Genomic DNA, 19028 nt, shown 5'->3' with positions numbered 1-19028 from the left:
CACTTTTGACAGGCTATCCATTCTCCTGAGTAAATCTGAAAATACTGTCTGACACCCACATAGGAACTGGGGTTACAGCAAATTTCTCATTGATTATATTGCATGGATTTGAGTATTTGACTACTATGAGATACAAAATGTACATTTGACATTTAGGCTTTTAAGCTGACCTGTTTTGTCCTCAAAGTGAATGCTGTTACATGTACTTGTATCAGTGTGCAAGGAATTGACCACAAGACCAAAGAAAGACTAGCCAGAGAAGTCTTATTAACATCAATCACTATTTCTGACCTGAGTTCAACTTAATTAGTATAAAAATGTACTAGAACAGAAATTACTACTTCTTTGAATAACTGAGCATTTAAACTGACATAAAAACGCATTTTCACAGGATCCTGATGACACCCACGGAGGTTTTGCTTGCTTCAGCTTTGACACAGTGCTAAGAGCCATGTCTGTCTGGGGCCAGGCAGTTCTTTTAGTCTAGCAGGCTCAATATGAAACAGCTTCAGTCCAACGGCTGTCTAATGATACTAGGATGACACGCCTAAGTTATCATACATGAACTATTATCTTGCAGACTGCCATTGAAAGTTCATTTAAATTAACTAAGGGCACCATGAGAAGACCTCAGTTTAGTTAGTATAGCACATAAAGAAGTAAGACATTACTTTTGCAGTGCTTGTGAGAAAGCACTGGAACAGTTTACAGATAAATTTATTCTGAACGGTATACTTTATTATTACATTGATGTGTGACAAAATGGTTGATCATCTAATCCAATTAAAACTTTTCTATATTTTTTTAATTAGATGACAGAAAAGCTAAAATATAAAATTAAACTGAAAAAGTTTTGAACCTACTGAGCCATAATTTTACAATTTAAATACATCAATCAAGTAAACCTTACATATTTGAGGAAAAGCTAATTATTTTCTTTTAGAAATAAAATGATGAAGCATTAATGACACTTCTCCAAAAATGCTTTACAGCACCGAACACACTGCTCGTAAACAGTTTCAAAGTCCTTTTCATTCCCCTAGAAAAGAACAGAGGAAAAAGAACGTAAGAGTAACAATACTGGCTCAAACAAAAAATTTTTGCAACCTAGTTTCTCACTGTCAGTAATGGCAAATAACTGACGTTAGGGAAGAATAAGAACAGTACAAATACTTGGTGATAGTTTTTGCATATTTCTCCCTACTCTGAACTAACTACAGCTCAGGAATTTCCACAGCCAAACAGTGTGACTCTGTACTCAACAGTCCTGGATGAACTTTCCTTCACATATTTCTTCCATTCACTTTTTGAGCCCTTATAAGCCTTTTCTTTTTTTCTTTGCATTCACAGTAACCTGTCATGTTGAGTTTCACAGTTTAATGAAGCACTGTGTGGAAAAAAAACCCCAACCTCTTTTTGTTTTGAACCTGTTTCCCACTAATGCCATTTGATATTCTCTGCTTCTTGGGTAATGAGCAGCAATTCCTTATTCACCTTTTCCCATCATATCAAGATTTTATAGAACCCTACTGCATCTTTATCCACTTCTCTTTCCTAAACTGAAGAATCTTAATCTAATTGATTGCTCTTGGCTGATATTAGTCAACTTCTTTGACCATCTCTGTCCATGTCTTTGTGTCTATCTTTCCTGATTACATCCTCTTGGCAAGGAGGCTGACCACCCAGGGCTTCACTGAATATTGAAAATATAGGTGCACTGCATTATTTAAATTTAAATAATTGTTACAGGCATAAAGACCTGTTTTCCTTTCCTATCCCAATAATTTATATTGTTTTGTTAAGTCATTTAAAAAATATGTTTACACTTGGCTTTGTATAACATCAGATTATATGTCACATGTCAACTGTGGGATCTGGAAAGATTATATACTATACATACACAATTTTTAATCAAGCCACCCAAAGAATTTCTTACACGTACATAGTACGGATCTTCAATGATAAGTTGTTTCTGTGGATCATAAGTTCCAAGTAGTTCAATTTTGGCCTTGCAGTCTTTAACTTGGTTGCTTTTCCTTTTCAGATCCCTGTAAAAGAGAAAATAAAATTTTCCCATGAATTTTTCTTCAGAACTTTTTTGGCATCAGCATGAGATGCTCATGACCATTTCTAGAGAACACAGGAAATAATACGCATCTGGACTCAGTCAATTCTGTGGACTCTCTATGCTGCTGCTTGTTTTTGTTTGTTTATTGTTGTGGGGTTTTTTTTTTAATTGAGTATGGAGCACATACACATAAACTTAATTCAGGGCATAAACAAGTAGTGGGGCATTCAACCTAAGGCTTAGGAGAACTTTGTAATAGTAAGTTCAATCAACTTCTTCCTCACATCAATCATTACTACTTTCAATATCCACCTTTAGCTTGTATTAAACAAAAATAATGAAAATTATCTAGATATTTTTCCAGAAGTATGAGTTAGCTTCTCCCATCTGTTCAAAACCAGCGTTTTAAATTGGTATGCTACAACTTCTCTCAATACTGCTTCTAGCTCATGTGAAGTCCTACTACTACATTCAGTTAACAGAAAATGGTAAATTGGCGAGCAAGACCTGTATTCTCTTTGACATACTGTAACATTTCATCAGTTGTCACATCCTCTTTCTTCTACATTGCCTCCCATTGATAAACCATACTGGTTTTGAGACTGTATTTTCCCCATCTACTTACAAATGGCCGTCCATTATCCCCAATGCAGTTAAAATGTACCTCTCATCATCTTCAGATTAAAAGCAGCTCAGTACTGGGACTTTCACAATGCTGACCAGGCAGAACATATTAAATACTTCTAATATTACACATCTACATACCAAATCATCATTTTACTCACCCAGCATTAAAAAAAAAGGCAAAATACCCTGTAAATACTTAGAGTCATAAGCACAGAAATTAAATTCTAATTATTAATTCTGATTAAGAAATTAATTTCAGATAGTTTAGAAATAGCAGTGAGACCACAATAGTGGTTTTCCTTGAAGAAAAATCAGGACCTCTCTATCAGCTAAGAAGTTATTGCCTGAATTCACAGATTTTCAATAAATTCTCTAGCCTCTTATTATTAAAAAAAGTGGCTAACCACTTCTTTCAAGGCTTTTGGCATACCACTTAATGAACAGAATAGGGCCAGGTGGCTCTGGTACTAAGGAAAAGGGATGTCCCAAATCTTCCTTTTCTGATATGACAGGCACTCCATCAACACCTGGAATCAGCTTGCCCTCCTAGTGCTACGAATAGGCGTTCCCAGGGAAAATCGTTGAACTGGGTGGAAGTTTAAGGTGAAACTTAAGTGTAGCAGTAGCAATATCCCTATTATAGCTGTGACGTTTCTTCTGCTCTACAGCTCATACCATAGAAATTGTTAATACAGAAGTAAGTTGCCATTTAAGAATTCAAGTGAAAATAGAAGTAAGCCTAGCCATGTCTTTGCCTAACACGCTGCAATCAAGCCAAGTGTTATATACCCTTCATTCATGCAGGCTGTGTAAGAGAGGTCATTCAACACATTCTAGAAAATTCAACAAAATGATACTTATTTCAGTTAAGTGGTGCTGCTTCCAAAAGTCTTTACATGCCACTAATAGCGTTTTATTTGGGTTTTGTTGTTGGTTGTGGTATTTTGGGTTTTTTTGTTTTATTTTTTTAAACTAACTTTACAAGTAATAGTCCTTACAAGCACTTTGACACTTGTAGTTTATTAAAGCTCAGCCCCTTAACCCCAATCATCAATATGTATGTAATTAAGTAGAAATTTTGTTAATGATATCCAAATTTTCACACTAGGCAGCTACTTCACCAAATCTTTCTAAAGCATAAATTGTCTCAAAGACACACTTAATTAGAACACGGCTAAGAGTAACAAACAAGATTTCCCCAAGCTAACAACCTTACTTATTTCAGAGCTCACTCTATTTCTATTTAAAAAGAAAAAAGAAAAAAAAAAAACCCCACACCATATTTAATCCCTTCAAGTTTCCACAGTGTCTTTTAGATCCCATGCAATTAGAAAAACAGATCACTTTGATCAAGACAGTACGTCCTCATTCTTAACTATACAGACATCAGCTGCACATCTATAGCACAAAGTATACTAAATTTCCACGTCCTTAATCCTTGAGTGGCATGTATCACACAAATAAACCATTGAGTTCTAGCTCATTAAACTTACTAGAAGTGAAGAATCCATCTATTAGGATATCATTCACACACAAAAAAACCCCCAAAACCAAAAAAACAGACAAGCTAAGCAGTAAAACATGACATCTGTCTTCAAAGTGACTTATGAGACATCACTACAAGTAACCCATATGAATTTGTTCCATTTCTTCATACTTTACCTTAGATTGCTCTCATCCATACAAAGTATATAATCAAAGGTCTGGAAATCATCTTTAGTAACCTAGAATTAAAAATATGTGCTTTAGCCTACAAACTGTGTTTGATTTATAAAAAGGGGAAAACAAAATATTTTCAAATTTTGTAGTTCTGATTTATTAAAAGAGATACAGTTGGAAAGAATAAAACTGTGTACCTTCATCAACTTTTACAATAACTTAAGGCATTTTAAATATACTCTGCCATGATTATTTATCCATTTCTGCAAGTTATCCACAAAAACAAAGTTAGCTGTTTTACCAATACTTTTTTTTTTTTTTTAAAAACATCTTATGCATCAACTTAGAACATCATTACAAGTGACATTTCTAATGCTTTCCAATTACTAAAACTAAAGCAGGTTTCCAGTCGTGGAAACCATGCAATAAAAATGTAGACAAATTACCTTCTTGATAGGAAAACAAAAATGTAGGTAACCTGGAATCAGTTGCAGTACTTCCAATCTAGAAATTTGTCACTACACAGAAAAAGACACCAAGTGAAATGTAAAGCTGAAGTATGATGGTATGAGTTACAATCTCTTAAAAACAAATGCATTCACAGTATTTTAGGCCATATAAATTCACAAAATTTGTGGTATGATGTGAAAAAATCTGGGATCTATTGTACATCTTCCTACCATCTGTTCCTTTTCTTTCCTGTAGCTTACTGACTCCTAAACATGAATATTAACCAAACTCAAGAGATCTGAGTTCAGAGTCAGGTAGACAAACATTGCAGATAACTAATGTTATCTGTATTGGAATAAGGATGGCTGCAGATTTTTACCAGTATAATTATATTTCAGTTTACATTTAAGCCTTTGCTTAGGGTAAAATCTTCCCAGACCATGCCCACAATGCACAGTATGCTAGTATAAGATATCTGAACCAAGTGTCCATAATGAGGAGGAATAAATGGAATAAAATCTATAATGAGTTCACATTAAGACTGCATTTCACGCATAGTCCTATGTGCAGTACCATAACCAAGAAACTTGGAAAGTTTGTTCAGTACAAGTTTTTCTGGCAGGCTTCTCTGGGAAGGATGGGCTAGAGAAATGAGTAAGCAAGTGAACAGACAAAAAGACGAAACACATTATCCTATAAGTCAGAGTTTTAACTTGTAAAAATTATTTACATATTAAAAAACTTTTAGATGGCCAAAAAAACACTTATTTTTTGTGCAAACAGCAAATAGATACTGATTCAGCTCCCATAACAGGGAGTAAAAGACCTACAGAAATTATCACCAGACTAAAGCCATAAATGAAACGTTCCACACAAGGAGAATTGGTGAGGTGTGGGGGGGAGCATTTGAAAAGAAAGGGTTAATGGTGAAAGCTAATGCAGACTTGTTTATTTTCACTGCAAAAATATCTGCTGTATTCATGCAGTGCCTCTGACCTACGAAAATATTTTTGCAGTGGAAATAGCTCTGTTTTCCTGGCAACTCTAAGCAGTACCTCTACAAGCTTCTTCTGATTGCTCTACACAGCTAAACACTGGCCCCTATGAAAATATGTGGGCATAGATTTCTTTGTAGTACAGACATATGTAAGAATAAAATAAAAACCAATGAAAAGGAAAAACACACCTGCCACACTTCCCACACTCTCTGTATCCTTGACGACAGTTACTACCCTATGAACGCGCACTAACACAGTTGCAAATGCAGCCCTAAAAACAAGATTACTGGCTGGCTTGTGCTCTTAAGCCCTACAGTAATATCAGATACAAAAAGCTTAATTGAGCAAACTCCAGTGAACTGAAGATATTCCTCAAAACTATGAAAGCTAGTATTTTGGGGGAAGAAATTGAGGACATAAAAATTTATGTACATTTTGAGAAGAGTGGTGGAGAGCTCAAGTAGTCAACTTTGGATGGAACTACACAGACAACAATAACTTTACATTAAAAAAATGCATATAACCATTATTAAAGACCATCAATGGAGAAACACATGATCATTCCAATTTATTTGTTAAACATTTCCCTTTGTTTACAGAAGGGAAATCTCCTTTTCTCTGTCTAAAAACCAAAGAGAGGCAGTAGTCCTCAAATTTATCCAGTTGTGAAACAGTGTTTAATACAACCTTCCTCTCATCTCAATTTCATATTTAAGGCAAATGCACAGTATGAGTCATACAGAAATCAATTTTGGCCTCACCATGAATAGAAGTGAAACTGATTAATACCTATCTGTTTTGTGCATGAAGACTAAGAGCTTAGAGAATTTCAACGGGTGCATAAACATACAGCAACCTACCATCAACTAAAATGTTAACAAACTCTTTATTTTATATACAAATATATACATTTATTTTTATACTTAACTTTTCACTTAACATTCACTTAAATGATCACTGTATACGATGGTAGGATGTAACCAATTTAACATTCTCTCTTACATAAATCATTCTTGTAGCATTTATGTCAGTTTTGAATAACAAAGGGATACAATCCATGATTATCATAATTATGCACAAAATTACATGAAAGAAAGTGCCTTTCACTGGGTGGGTAACAGTTTTCCACAGGAGTGGAGAGGATAATTGCATGAGGTAGTCATCTTATGACAGTATTTCGAAGGCAACAGAAGATAAATCCCTCCTCTCTATTTCTGCAGCTTCTGTATTAAATCTTTCTTAATCTGTTCTGAAACAAGTCACAGACAAAATTCTACCCTTGAATTTGTCTCTAACAGTGAAACAAATACACTTCCACTTGTACTAATCTGACCGCTCTGAAAAGTCCTATTCTACACTGTTGAGTCCCTCTCTTTCCAGAAGTACTATGAGACCGTATCAGGTCCACAGTTTAGAGGATCAGCAGAGACCACTTGACAGAAGTTTGAAAAGAAATATTGAAGTTACATAGTTAACATCAGTGCAAAATGAAGAGTTACCTGTGGTTCAGGGATTTGAAAATTTTCTTTATAAAAGTAACTGCTTGTACTGGGATGTTTTAGACAAATTTTCATCCTGTTAGTCTTTCATTTTATTGTCTCATTCTTGTTAATTTTCTCTCCCTGTATATGTAACATTTTAGGCTCTTCTGCTTTAAAAATCTCTGCATTTGCCAGAATGTACAAGCAAATGTCTTCATTAAAGTGTTTTCATTCCTTCTCTGCCAAAGGAGGATATATAGATTTGTTTCAAGGCAGAGGATCAACTGGTTTTGGATGCTTTGCTTTAGTTTAACTGCTCATAAACCACTCTAATAATACCCAAGAACTGTTCTCAAGTTTCCAAGGCTTATCTTTTAAGAATACAAACATGTTACACTACTGTGACTGAAACACCAACTGATTAGTTTCAGTACCATTTAGCTTGTATAATGATAAATAATGCTGTTCATAAACACTGATAAATAGTAAATCCAGAACTTGTAACAGGAAAAGATCACAACAGACTTTTTCTAGTAATTATTCTAACAGTAAAACATTGAAAAACTGAAATGATGTTGTGCTCAGTCCTGTTTGTCTTATTATATAAGAGAGATTAGCATCAGGAGACGTCAGCAGAGGGCAACTGACTAATTGAGGGAATTTATTTTAAAAACTTAAAAAACTAAACATGTAGTCTTTGAAACTGAAGAAAGTAAGTATGACCTCAGTAAGGTAAAGTAGTAAAATTCAGAAGGGAACAGAAATGTAAGATAATAACAAGACTACTTGATCTTTTTGTCAGTACAAGAACTAGTGGCATAAACTTAAGCTAAGTAAAGGTCAAGCCCTAAAGGAATATCTTATATGCAGAGAACAGTTAACTGAAGTAAGCTATGTGCATTTATTTGAGCATCTGAATGATTTTTATATATGCAGACACATTTATTTCCGATCTCTCTGGAATGCAGTGTGGAAATACATGTTCTTTTGTTAATGAAAAATGACATGAGTTTTGGAAAAACTTAGAGGATTTCACTAAGTGAGAAACCCGTCTTTGACTTAAGAATGCTTCAAGGGTACATTTTCCTCTGAAGTTACCACCAACCATGCTACTAATCTTGGGTTTGAGTGCCTTTGTTCTAATTTAGCACTCGAAATTTTTTTAAAAGGTCTTCATGCAAAAGCAGAAGCTTTTTGTGATGGGTGAACAGGTATTCTACTTCTTTTTGGATGTGCTAAATAAAAATACAATTCCTTGCTGAAAGAAGCATCACAGGTTACTAGAGTAAGTCCATTTTTAAAAAGTATTAAAAAAAGGTTTCAGAAAAATGCCCAAAATACTAAGCATTTGAAGGCAGGATTTTTCTATAATGCAGAAACTGCTCCAATGCTTCCTAGTTATACTTCTAATGAAGCTTAACAACAAGAAATTCACTAACCTCCACTAGAAGAGTTAGGCCACTTTGGAGTCCTTTGAAAAACTGCACATAGTATTTATTACTTGATGCTTAACCATGCACTGGTCAAATGACTTCCATGACTGTAATCATTAGGGCTAAACAAAGCATGGGTATGAATAAGAAAGAAAAATATACTCTCTTCTACCTGCCGTGCTTTATGTGCTGTCTCAATGCCATGATTTCTTAGACAGCTTAAAGCCCTTGCATCTGGGGAGCGCCCCACGTTCCAGTCTGAAACAGCAGCACTGTCTGTCATCCACTGTAACAACAAAACAAATACATACACATATTTAAAGGAAACTAAAGTACAGTACCTGCCTGGCAATATGATTCATGGTAATGCCATGCTTCTTCATGCAAGTCTGTCCTCGATAGTCAGGAGGGCTTCCTATTTCATAGGTAGATGTCGCTGCACTGTCTATCCTCCACTACAGAAAAACAAATTTATATTTTTATGTTTCCTTTCTCACTGCTTATATTTCTACTAAGTGGCTACGAGACAGTTATTTCTTAGGCAGGAACAGAAATAAATAGCTTACCTTATTTTCAACTTTTTCATCAGTTACAAGTTTTCTAAAAACTGCTTCAGCTATTGGAGAGCGACAAATGTTTCCTACAGAAACAGGAGATCAAAATGAAATTTCAGACGATTAAAAACAAAAAATTAATAATTGCATGGATTTGTCAGCACAGATCAGACTAAAGATTTTTATTTGCTTAGGTAGAATGCAGATTGCTTATGCTATTATAACCCAAGAGATTCTGCAAGGGTGGAAACCCAGAGTCCTGCAACTGGGCTGGGGCAATCTGCAGTATCAGTACAAACTGTGGGATGAAGGGATTGAGAGCAGCCCTGCGGAGAAGGACTTGGGGATACCGGTGGGTGAAAAATTGGGTATGAGCCGGCAGTGTGCACTTGCAGCCCAGAAAGCCAATCGTATCCTGGGCTGCATCAAAAGAAGCGTGGCCAGCAGGCCGAGGGAGGTGATTCTGCCCCCTACTCCACTCTGGTGAGACCCCACCTGGAGTACTGTATCCAGCTCTGTGGTCCCCAGCACAAGAAAGACATGGATCTGTTAGAGCAGGTCCAGAGGAGGGCCACAAAAATGGTGAGAAGGCTGGAACACCTCTGAGTGAGAACTGGGGTTGTGCAGCCTGGAGAAGTGAAGGACTGGGGAGATCTTATTGCAGCCTTTCTATATATAAAGGGGGCTGTAGTGACAGGACAAGGGGCAACAGTTTTAAACTGAAAGAGGGTAGATTTAGACTGGACATAAGGAAGACTTTTTTTTTTTTTTTTTTTTTTTTTTTTTACGATGAATATGCTGAGACACTGGAACAGGTTGCCCAGAGAAGTTAAAGATGCCCCATCATTGCAAGTGTTCAACGTCAGGCTGGATGGGGCTTTGAGCAACCTGATCTAGTGAAAGATGTCCCTGCCCATGGCAGGGGGGTTGGACTAGATGATCTTGGACGGTCCCTTCCCACCCAAATCATTCTATGATTCTATACTATCCATCAGTCTCTTGAAACACATATTATTATATGAAAAGATACAACTTATTAAAATAAATAGGAGGAATACTGTGTAAGCACATTGCTCTCTCCTCCTCCACAAAGATCTGTGATCACAGAAGACCAGGCAAAATTATGGAATTTAAATGGCAGCAAATCATCTTTATCTTCAAATCTTCCTACACACTGGCAAATTTCAACTAATGCTTTACTGAAGAATCATGACTATTTGCCTGAAGTATTTACATTACTACCTACTTGTTAACAAAAACTTTTGGACAATTCCAAAACACAGTCATCACTGCTGTGGAACCAACATAGTGAAATGGCTGAACAATCTGTAGTACAAATGCTCCTGACCAGTGAAGTGAAGTCACTGCAAGTCAAACAGAACCCTCATCAAGAGCAGCTTCCAGATACCAATTCCAAAACCCCAAAAAGAAATCAATTACACAAGCTCTAAAAACACCTCAGGAAAATAAATTTTCCAAATTTTTTTTGGTCCAAAATATGGAGGATTAGGAACAAAACATAACTGATGGAAAAGCTGAAGTGCTGTCAATCAGCCAACAAAGAGTTAAGGTACTTAATTATATAAATACATAATTAGTCTTCCCTTCCAATGGCCTCCAATTGCACTAGCCACTTGATCTGACCTTGTTTTCAATAAGAACCTATTTCAACAATGAAATAGTGCCCTGTTCAAAACTAGAAATAATGGATCTGCAGCATTTTTGCTCCACTGCTGAAGCTGTAACTAAGTTAACCATCCAAGGTAGACCTCTCAAACATGCATGCAAAAATACATATTCTTTGAAAAAGAATGAAATGTCTCAACAACAATAAAGTCTATTCAACTATTACTTAACTCTTTCTACCTTTTCATCCTTCAGAAATTCTGAGTAACTAGATGGATATTCATAATATGATATGTCACCCAGATGCACAAGAAATCATACAAACAAATCTTCACTTTCCATCAAAGAGAATGTATGACTTTGCTCATCTCTGACTTTTGAGCAGATAAGTATATCACAAATGGCAACGCTCATTTCTGTACCTTTAAATAAATCACTCTTCTGCTACTGATTAAATTCTTTCCAAATCTCAAACAGTAAAAAAATGAAATGCCCATGAACAAAGCTAAATTTCTGACAGCAAAAAGAAATGTTCAGATCAGGCACTTAGCCTCATTTTCATGCCTATATTTTCAAACAAAATATCAAGGTAGATACTGCACTGCTAAAGAGAAAGAAGCTGCTATGACCTGGGCCTTTAATAACTTGCTGTCAATCATACCAACTATACAAAAAACCAAAGTGGGAAGTGAACCACTGAAGTAATACAAATTTACTGTCAGTTTTAGAGAACATCAAATCACTAAATGGGCAACAGGCACTGGCTAACCATTGAGAAACTGATCTTGCTGAAACAGTATGTGAATTTTGATGGCAGTAGATCTTCTTCCAGGAGAAAGCATACTATTTCCTTTGTTTGAACTAGTTTATTCCAAGTAGAGAAACTAAATTGGTCTTGGAAGAAAAATAAAGCAGGAAAAAGTTGGTTTTATTAATAAAGTAAGTGAGAAAACAGGTTAATACTTATTAATTATAAAATATTAAAGAATATGATAATAAATTAAAAAATAAATCTCACTTTAGTTGAGCAAGCGAGTTAAGCATTAAACAATGTAATTTTAATAGGAAACAGAGGGAACATGGTAACATACAGCATAAGACAGAAAAGAACCTTCATAATCAATGAGCCCAATCCTTTGATATTGCAAGCATATACAGCATCACTTCTCTTAAAAACACATCAAGCTCTCTTTCAAAAAGCATCATCTATCTTAAAAGGCTATTCCAGATACTCATTTCCTGTGGTAGCTTGAAACCTTCCAATTCCCACTTAATATTTATTCTTGGAAGTCTATGCTCATCTGATCTTGGTTAACACTCCTCTCTATCTTAAAAACCTTTCTTTCCTTCAACAGATACAGAACCCTTGTCAAGCATGGCTGTGCTAAACTAAACAAACCAAGCTCTCGGTCTCCTCATGAAATTAACTGACCCTATCTAATCACTCCAGTTAAGCCAACTCTGTACTTGTTCCAATTTGAATTTATTTTTCTTGAATACTGACAAATAAAACCACAGACTACACTGCAGGAAAATTTTTTACCAATTTGTTTTATAAAAGGAAAAAAAAAAGTCTGAAATATTTACTTAGCTTTTTTGAAAATAACCGGAGATAACTTCTACAATCACATTTGACTCCTTCATGAGTATCAAATTTGTGATCATAATAACGGACTTCTAATTTGTCCATTCCCTCTCTTTCTCCGTTTCTTCAAACAGGTGACCTTTAAGTCTTCTTTCTAAACTATTACATTCTGTTTCCATTACACCAGTTGCTGAGGCCATCCACTTCTTCCTGTACAATATTTTTCCTCTGTATGAATGATCCCACACAACTATGCATGAACAGTAAGTTTCATTACTACACTCAAAACATCAGTAATAAACAATGATTAATACTTGGTCCTACTAATTCATTAACTAGCTCCCAGAATTTCAAAATGGTACTTTTGCAATAAATCCTTCATGGCTTTTTCTATTTGTTTAACCTTCTGCTTTACCTGGATTGAATAACTTGTTCCAAATTTTCACTCTTCTATAACCTGTTCACTACTTAAAATAAATGCTATAAATATCCTCTTTGATGATATGATAGCAAATATCATCATGAATGGCACCATGATCACTGACTGATTAGATATATTAACTACCACTTCTAGCAATAACTAGAAACTGCAGTTATATTATTTTTTAAACAAACACGTAACCTAGTTTGTGACTTAAAAATTAATGTCTTCCATGATGACACATTCCAGACACTACCGGAGGTATTAACACTATTATGGAACTGCAGTCACCATTCAAATCTATTCTTGGGGACTATGGACAGAATCTCAGAACTGACTTAATAGAAGCTCTTTTCTCTGCATACTCTGCAATATTATTTTCGTCCTAACCAACTGTTTACCCATGCTACTCCTTGCAACTGTTATCATTCATCTCATCATTAATGTAAAGCCCTATCTTATCTCACTGACATATGCAAACTTCAATCCTTTTTTTTGAGTCATCATCCCTTTCCCACTATAATTTCTATCCTTTTCATATCCAGTTTTACATCCCACATCTGTCTTTCCAGGCTTTGTTGAGGTTCCTCACAGATGCACAGTATTTCCTAAGTCATGGATTGACAGCCATAATAGGGGAATGAAGGGGGAAATCTCACAAAAAGATTCATAGGGAGATTGCCTTCCTCCTTGGACTTGAACCATATTTTCCTTAAATGTTACCTACACCTTATCTTTGCTACCTATCCTCCTCTGGTGTTCCTTTTTCCTTTGTTGTATTTCTGACTGATCTGATCACGCTCTTTTTATGTGGAAGATAACAGTACGAAAATTCTCTGAATCTCCATCTTCTCCCTTCATTCTTTAAATTTTAAGCTCTTTAAGTTGTAGTGACATCTTCAATCATAGAAAACTAGTACCCAAGGTACCCAGACAGAGTCTGCCCATTGAAATAAATCCTACAAACATCTCCAAATATGGTGATTCAAGGATAAGAGACTTAAATTTCAATCACAGAATCAGTACTGGAACCATTTGTTGATCACTTTTATGGAGACATGCTTTCTCACTCATTTTCTAGAAACAAGGACTCCACTGACAGTTATCCAAGCCAATGCTTAATTTTTTGAGTTCTTACTCCAGTCTCTGCATTAATCTTTGTCCCATTCCATACAGAAATGGAAGCGCTGCTTCTACTGACAGGAAAGACAACTTGAATCCATTTCATGCTCAGGTCCATAGCTCATCTCTAGGTACTTGTGCTGGTTTTGTGGTACCCCAACTGGCAACTAAGCACCACACAGCTGCTCACTCGCTCACTCCCCCCCCGCCCCGTTGGGATGGGGGAGAGAATCGGAAGAGTAAAAGTGAGAACACTCGTGGGTTGAGATAAAGACAGTTTAACAGGTAAAGCAAAAGCTGCGCACACAAGCAAAACAAAACAAGGAATTCATTCACTACTTCCCATCGGCAGGCAGGTGTTCAGCCATCTCCAGGAAAGCAGGGCTCCATCACGTGTAACGGTGACTTGGGAAGACAAAACGCCATCACTCTGAACGTCCTCCCCTTCCTTCTTCTTCCCCCAGCTTTATATGCTGAGCATGACGTCATATGGTATGGAATATCTCTTTGGTCAGTTAGGGTCAGCTGTCCCGGCTGTGTCCCCTCCCAACTCCTTGTGCACCCCCAGCCTCCTTGCTGGTGGGGTGGTGTGAGAAGTAGAAAAGGCCTTGACTCTGTGTAAGCACTGCTCAGCAATAACTAAAACATCCCTGTATTATTAACACTGTTTTCAGCGCAAATGCAAAACATAGCTCCCTACTAGCTACTGTGAAGGAAATTAACTCTATCCCAGCCAAAACCAGCACATTATTGTTGATCTAATCATCTATTCTCTCAATCATTTTTGTATCTTCATTGTTCCTTATTCAGCTCTCTAACTCCTTCAGACCTTCCCCAAATGCAAATAAATTCTTTTCTCTTCTTCCTTTGTTTTTCTGTCTGCTGTTTGTAACAGAAGTTTTATGAGCTTTCATCCTCTCACATTTAAAAACCTGCTTTTAACTCTACTTATCTTTCCATGCATGGTCAGTTCATCTGAGTGACTGTAATAATGCTTCCCAGTGTCATTTGCATCATCCATCAGGTCCCCTTCATAAGCAAGTGTTTAAAACTTACTACTCACTCTATTCCATTCTGTACTCAAATTCCTGTCTGAACTTCATCATGAGTCCTACTTCTTTCCAGTTAAGTCTATCTTGTCACTCTCAGCATTCAATTAGCTTTGTAAGGAACCATTCAAGGCTCTGATTTTAGTCCAGATTCCCTGGCCTTTCCATTCACAGTTAATTTCACTGAATACTTACACTCTTTATCTGAAACACCTAAGTATATAGGTACCTAAATGACATCATCTAACTTCCATACATCCCCTCACTACCAACACACAGTGGGACTTCTCTCAGAAATCAAATATTAGCATACACCTGTGTGTATATATATCTAAGCAGAACTCAATTTTGGCTCAAGATATCTAAATGGGGATGTCTACAGCAGCACTAGGTTTCAAAGTCCCTAGCCAATCAAGGCTTAGTCGATGCAATCAATGTCAATAGCAATATGACTTGCAAGGATTCATGGTAGTCAAACCATCAGGTAATTAGCTGAATGGTTACATTTTAAAAATCTTTCCCTGCAGCAAAATTAATTATACTGAGTTATCAACTACTGGAACATTATGCTTTTATCAGCAACCTAAAGGTTCCCCAGTAAAAATAACAGTTTTCAACACATAAGCACCTACTCACAACAATCAGACTCTTAACATTTTTTAAGCACACATCTTAATCTTGTTTTCCAATTCCAAGATCGCTTTTACAACCATGCTTTCAACTCTCTAGTACTTCTGCATCATTCTGAAACACAGATTAAATAAGGCATTGTATTCTTACAGCTACCTTACCAATGTTGCACAGAAGAAAGGTATTTTCCTTACATTTATCTAATTCTCTTCTTTACCCAAAAAATGGCATTATTTCTTTTTGTCAGCTTGCCAAGAACCCTCATCACAGCAGCTCTTTTCCATGACTTCTTCAATGTCTTATCCAACCTACTGCTTTCCCATTCTGCAGCTATAAATGGCATTTTGTCCCACGAACCCTTGTATTTGGCTATATCTAAATGCATATAATGGATTGTGACAACTGAATTGGGAAACTCAAATCTCTCTGTAGCTGTAACCTAATTTCCTCATACCCAATAAATTCATTGTCATTTTAGAAATTGTTTTATGCAGTCTAGATCTCTGATGGCAATACTCATACTCAGTGATTCACAACAAGCATCAATTATCTGAGGACCCAGCCAAAACCACTTTGCTTACTGTTGACCTGTCCTACAACTGTTCCTCCACACGTGGAGGAGATCAGTAAGCCAGTGCCTGGTCTAAGATGCCCATGCAGCTTGTTATGTTATAGTGGACAGGTCATCAAAGAGAAAGAGGCTGACTTACGTAACGCAGCATCATACTAAGCTTATTTCTGGAGCTCAACCATTAATTAGATGAGCTACATAAGTGTAAAAAGAGCAAACTGCATTTTGGTTCACCTCCAGTTTTCATTATTTCTTTGCCCTAAATGGAAAAAAAATCTTCCCCAGTGCCTTTTCATATACTGTAATTACATATGTTGCTGGGTGCTTCATTTACTTATTAGTGATGAGGAACCCTTATCATTAATGTAGTTAAGCACATTAACTAGATTGTATTTTGTTGTGTAATGAATATCTGCTTATCTCATTACAAACACAGAACAGTCAATAGATATTTCAGTAATAGGTTTCTTTCAAAATAATGTAGAAAGAAAATGTAATTTTTCATGAAGGCTTGTACTTTCGGGGATCAGCTCTCACTGAATGTGGCAAACTTCAGAATTAATGTGTTTCATTAACCAGCGCAGAATGCTATAGATAAATGAAGTTCTAAAAATCTGCTTAGTACTCTTTTCAGCAATAACCATAGGTATTATTTCTAATAAAATTTAGGATGAAAAACCTATTAAGGCTTAACTATCACCCTTCAAGACTACCAAAAAAAAAAAAAAATCAAGCAAACTTAAAGCAGGAAGAAGAAACAAGTTGCCTTCAAAACTTAACTGAAAAGCGTATATATTTGACTGGAAAAAAGAAGTGCTTGTCATGTCAATTAGATTTTGTGTCACACGCCACATACCATTACGGTTATTTTTTTATAAGCCAGTAATATAGAAGAGGAAATTGAAAAGGTATTTACAACATTTGTTTAAAAAAATCCATCCCATTAACATCAGTCCTGACCTGTTGATGCTTTCCTCAAGCTTAATATTAATAATTTCACTCCATACCTAAATTATTATATTATCTTCCACTAATAACAGTTCCTCAGAGACTCAACTGGATTAGGAACTTTTTACAGTGCAAATCACCATTGTGGGCTTATCTATCGCCCATAGATACATATGAATCATTTTGTGAAAATTACTACTGCCTTTAGAACGGTGTTTGAAAAGAAGGATGCATATTAATTAGATATTTTTATACAAAAATGTTTGTCTAGGCCACTGGCTCCCAAACATACAGCAACTGATAATCTGTTACTAAAGAATGCTTTCCCTAAATTATTATTAGGGGCTGATTTTACTCTAAGGTAAACATCAGAACATATTTCACAAAACTAAACTCTTGTTTTGCTATTCAATTAATCTGCATTTCTCCTATTACAACAGAAAAACAGATAGCAAAAAAACCCCCCATATTAACCAATGGTTTTATAATAAAACTGGCAAAATGCCAGGGATTCACAGGGATCAACTCTCAGCACATAGGTAAGACTGTAAGGGCTAGGAAGCAGATAATGTTAAAAGCCCTCCTAGATCACAGCAAAGAGCCATCTAGTTTGTTATCCCCAAAAGGGAGCAGAAGCAGATGTTTAGAGAAAGCATGTACAAAATGGGGCACAGCCCTGTAATCCATGTAGTCAGGTTAGCAATTTGTTGGTTGTGAAGATGCAGAAGATCATCTTGCTTACCAGTAATCAATTGTCTTAAGCTTCAGGAAAGCATCCAAACCCTTTCTGATCTCATTTACACTTCTGTTTTCCATGACTTATTGTGACATGAGATTCACAACTTAAACACATAGAATACCTTTTAAAAAAAAAAAAAAAAAATTTTTTCCTAGTTCTTCATTTAGGTAGCCCTTCAAAAAAGTCATATTCTTTTCACTCCTTTTCATGATGGCCATAATTTCATAGATCAAAATCATCTCCACCCTCCATCACGTTATTTTTCTTACTTAAACTCCTATTTTCCCTCTTCTTACAGAAACTGTTCCATTAACTTCAGTCATTCTTGTCACCGTTTTCTCTCCCTTTTTAATGTCAGGTGCTCAGAACTGCAAACCGCGTCCACGAGGTACCGCTGCACACGTGTAGCGTCAGGACGCTTGCTGGCGGGCTCTCCATTCCCTCCTTGCTCTTCTAGAAGCTAAGAACTGAGCAGCCCGTTTCAGAAAGCTATTCACAACCACCCCTCAGTGCTGCTCTTGAGTAGCAGTATTTAATTCGGAGCTCACGTTGGTTTATGCGTATTTAGGCGCCGCTCTTCGCCACACATAACCTTCGCGTTTATCAATACTGGATTTCACGTGTTATTTCCTACTGGTTAGTCCGACCTATCACAAAGACAAACGGGAAGGAGATGGATGCTGCTTTCTACCTCCCTTCTCGGCTACTACTCCGGCCCTCCCCGAGAAGGCAGACATCCGCAGGGCCACCCTCGGGCGGGACGCCTGCGGCTGCCGGGGCGGGCCTACCCGCAGCCCCGCCGGGCGCGACCGCTCCCCCGGCAGCGGCCCTCGCCTCACCGCGCTCCCTACACCCCCGCCCGGTACCCCCGACCGAAGAGCGGCAGGAGGAGGACGGGAGAAGACCCGCCTCTCCCCTCGCCCCGCTCACCCAGGCACACGAAGAGCACCGACTTCGCCTCCCCCGCCGCCATCTTCGCTCGGGACCAGCCAGCCAGCCACCCGGGAAGGGGACCTTCCCGGCTGTCGCGCCGCCGGCGCCTCGCTTTACGGCACCGGCTGTTACAG

At 37.0% G+C, this 19028-nt stretch overlaps 1 protein-coding gene across 2 annotated transcripts; it reads right to left on the bottom strand.

Annotated features, from left to right (window-relative positions):
- Positions 1-247: 247 nt before the first annotated feature.
- Positions 248-18973, bottom strand: ACP1 (acid phosphatase 1). 2 transcript variants are annotated; one of them, XM_050892957.1, is made up of 6 exons: positions 18892-18973; positions 9283-9356; positions 8889-9002; positions 4358-4419; positions 1943-2048; positions 248-1039 (listed from the first exon to the last, which is right to left on the bottom strand). In XM_050892957.1, the coding sequence occupies exons 1-6, from the start codon at positions 18932-18934 to the stop codon at positions 962-964; spliced, it is 477 nt and encodes a 158-aa protein (XP_050748914.1). In that variant the 5' UTR covers positions 18935-18973; the 3' UTR covers positions 248-961. The 2 variants fall into 2 exon arrangements, with proteins under 2 accessions (XP_050748914.1, XP_050748912.1); XM_050892955.1 differs by lacking the exon at positions 8889-9002 and adding an exon at positions 9058-9171 and having other exon boundaries at positions 18892-18970.
- Positions 18974-19028: the final 55 nt, after the last annotated feature.

Source organism: Gymnogyps californianus, chromosome 3, assembly GCF_018139145.2.
Source record: "Gymnogyps californianus isolate 813 chromosome 3, ASM1813914v2, whole genome shotgun sequence".
Lineage (NCBI taxonomy): Eukaryota > Metazoa > Chordata > Aves > Accipitriformes > Cathartidae > Gymnogyps > Gymnogyps californianus.
This window is presented reverse-complemented; position numbering and strand designations above follow the sequence as displayed.

Bases quoted from the DNA above. Each gene is read 5' to 3' on its own strand.
- ACP1 (XM_050892957.1), bottom strand. From the start codon at position 18,934: ATGGCGGCGGGGGAGGCGAAGTCGGTGCTCTTCGTGTGCCTGG. The intron at 9,357-18,891 runs GTGAGCGGGGCG...CTGTTTCTGTAG, and splicing joins GGTGCTCTTCGTGTGCCTGG to GAAACATTTGTCGCTCTCCA. The intron at 9,003-9,282 runs GTAAGCTATTTA...TTGTTGTTACAG, and splicing joins ATGAAAAAGTTGAAAATAAG to TGGATGACAGACAGTGCTGC.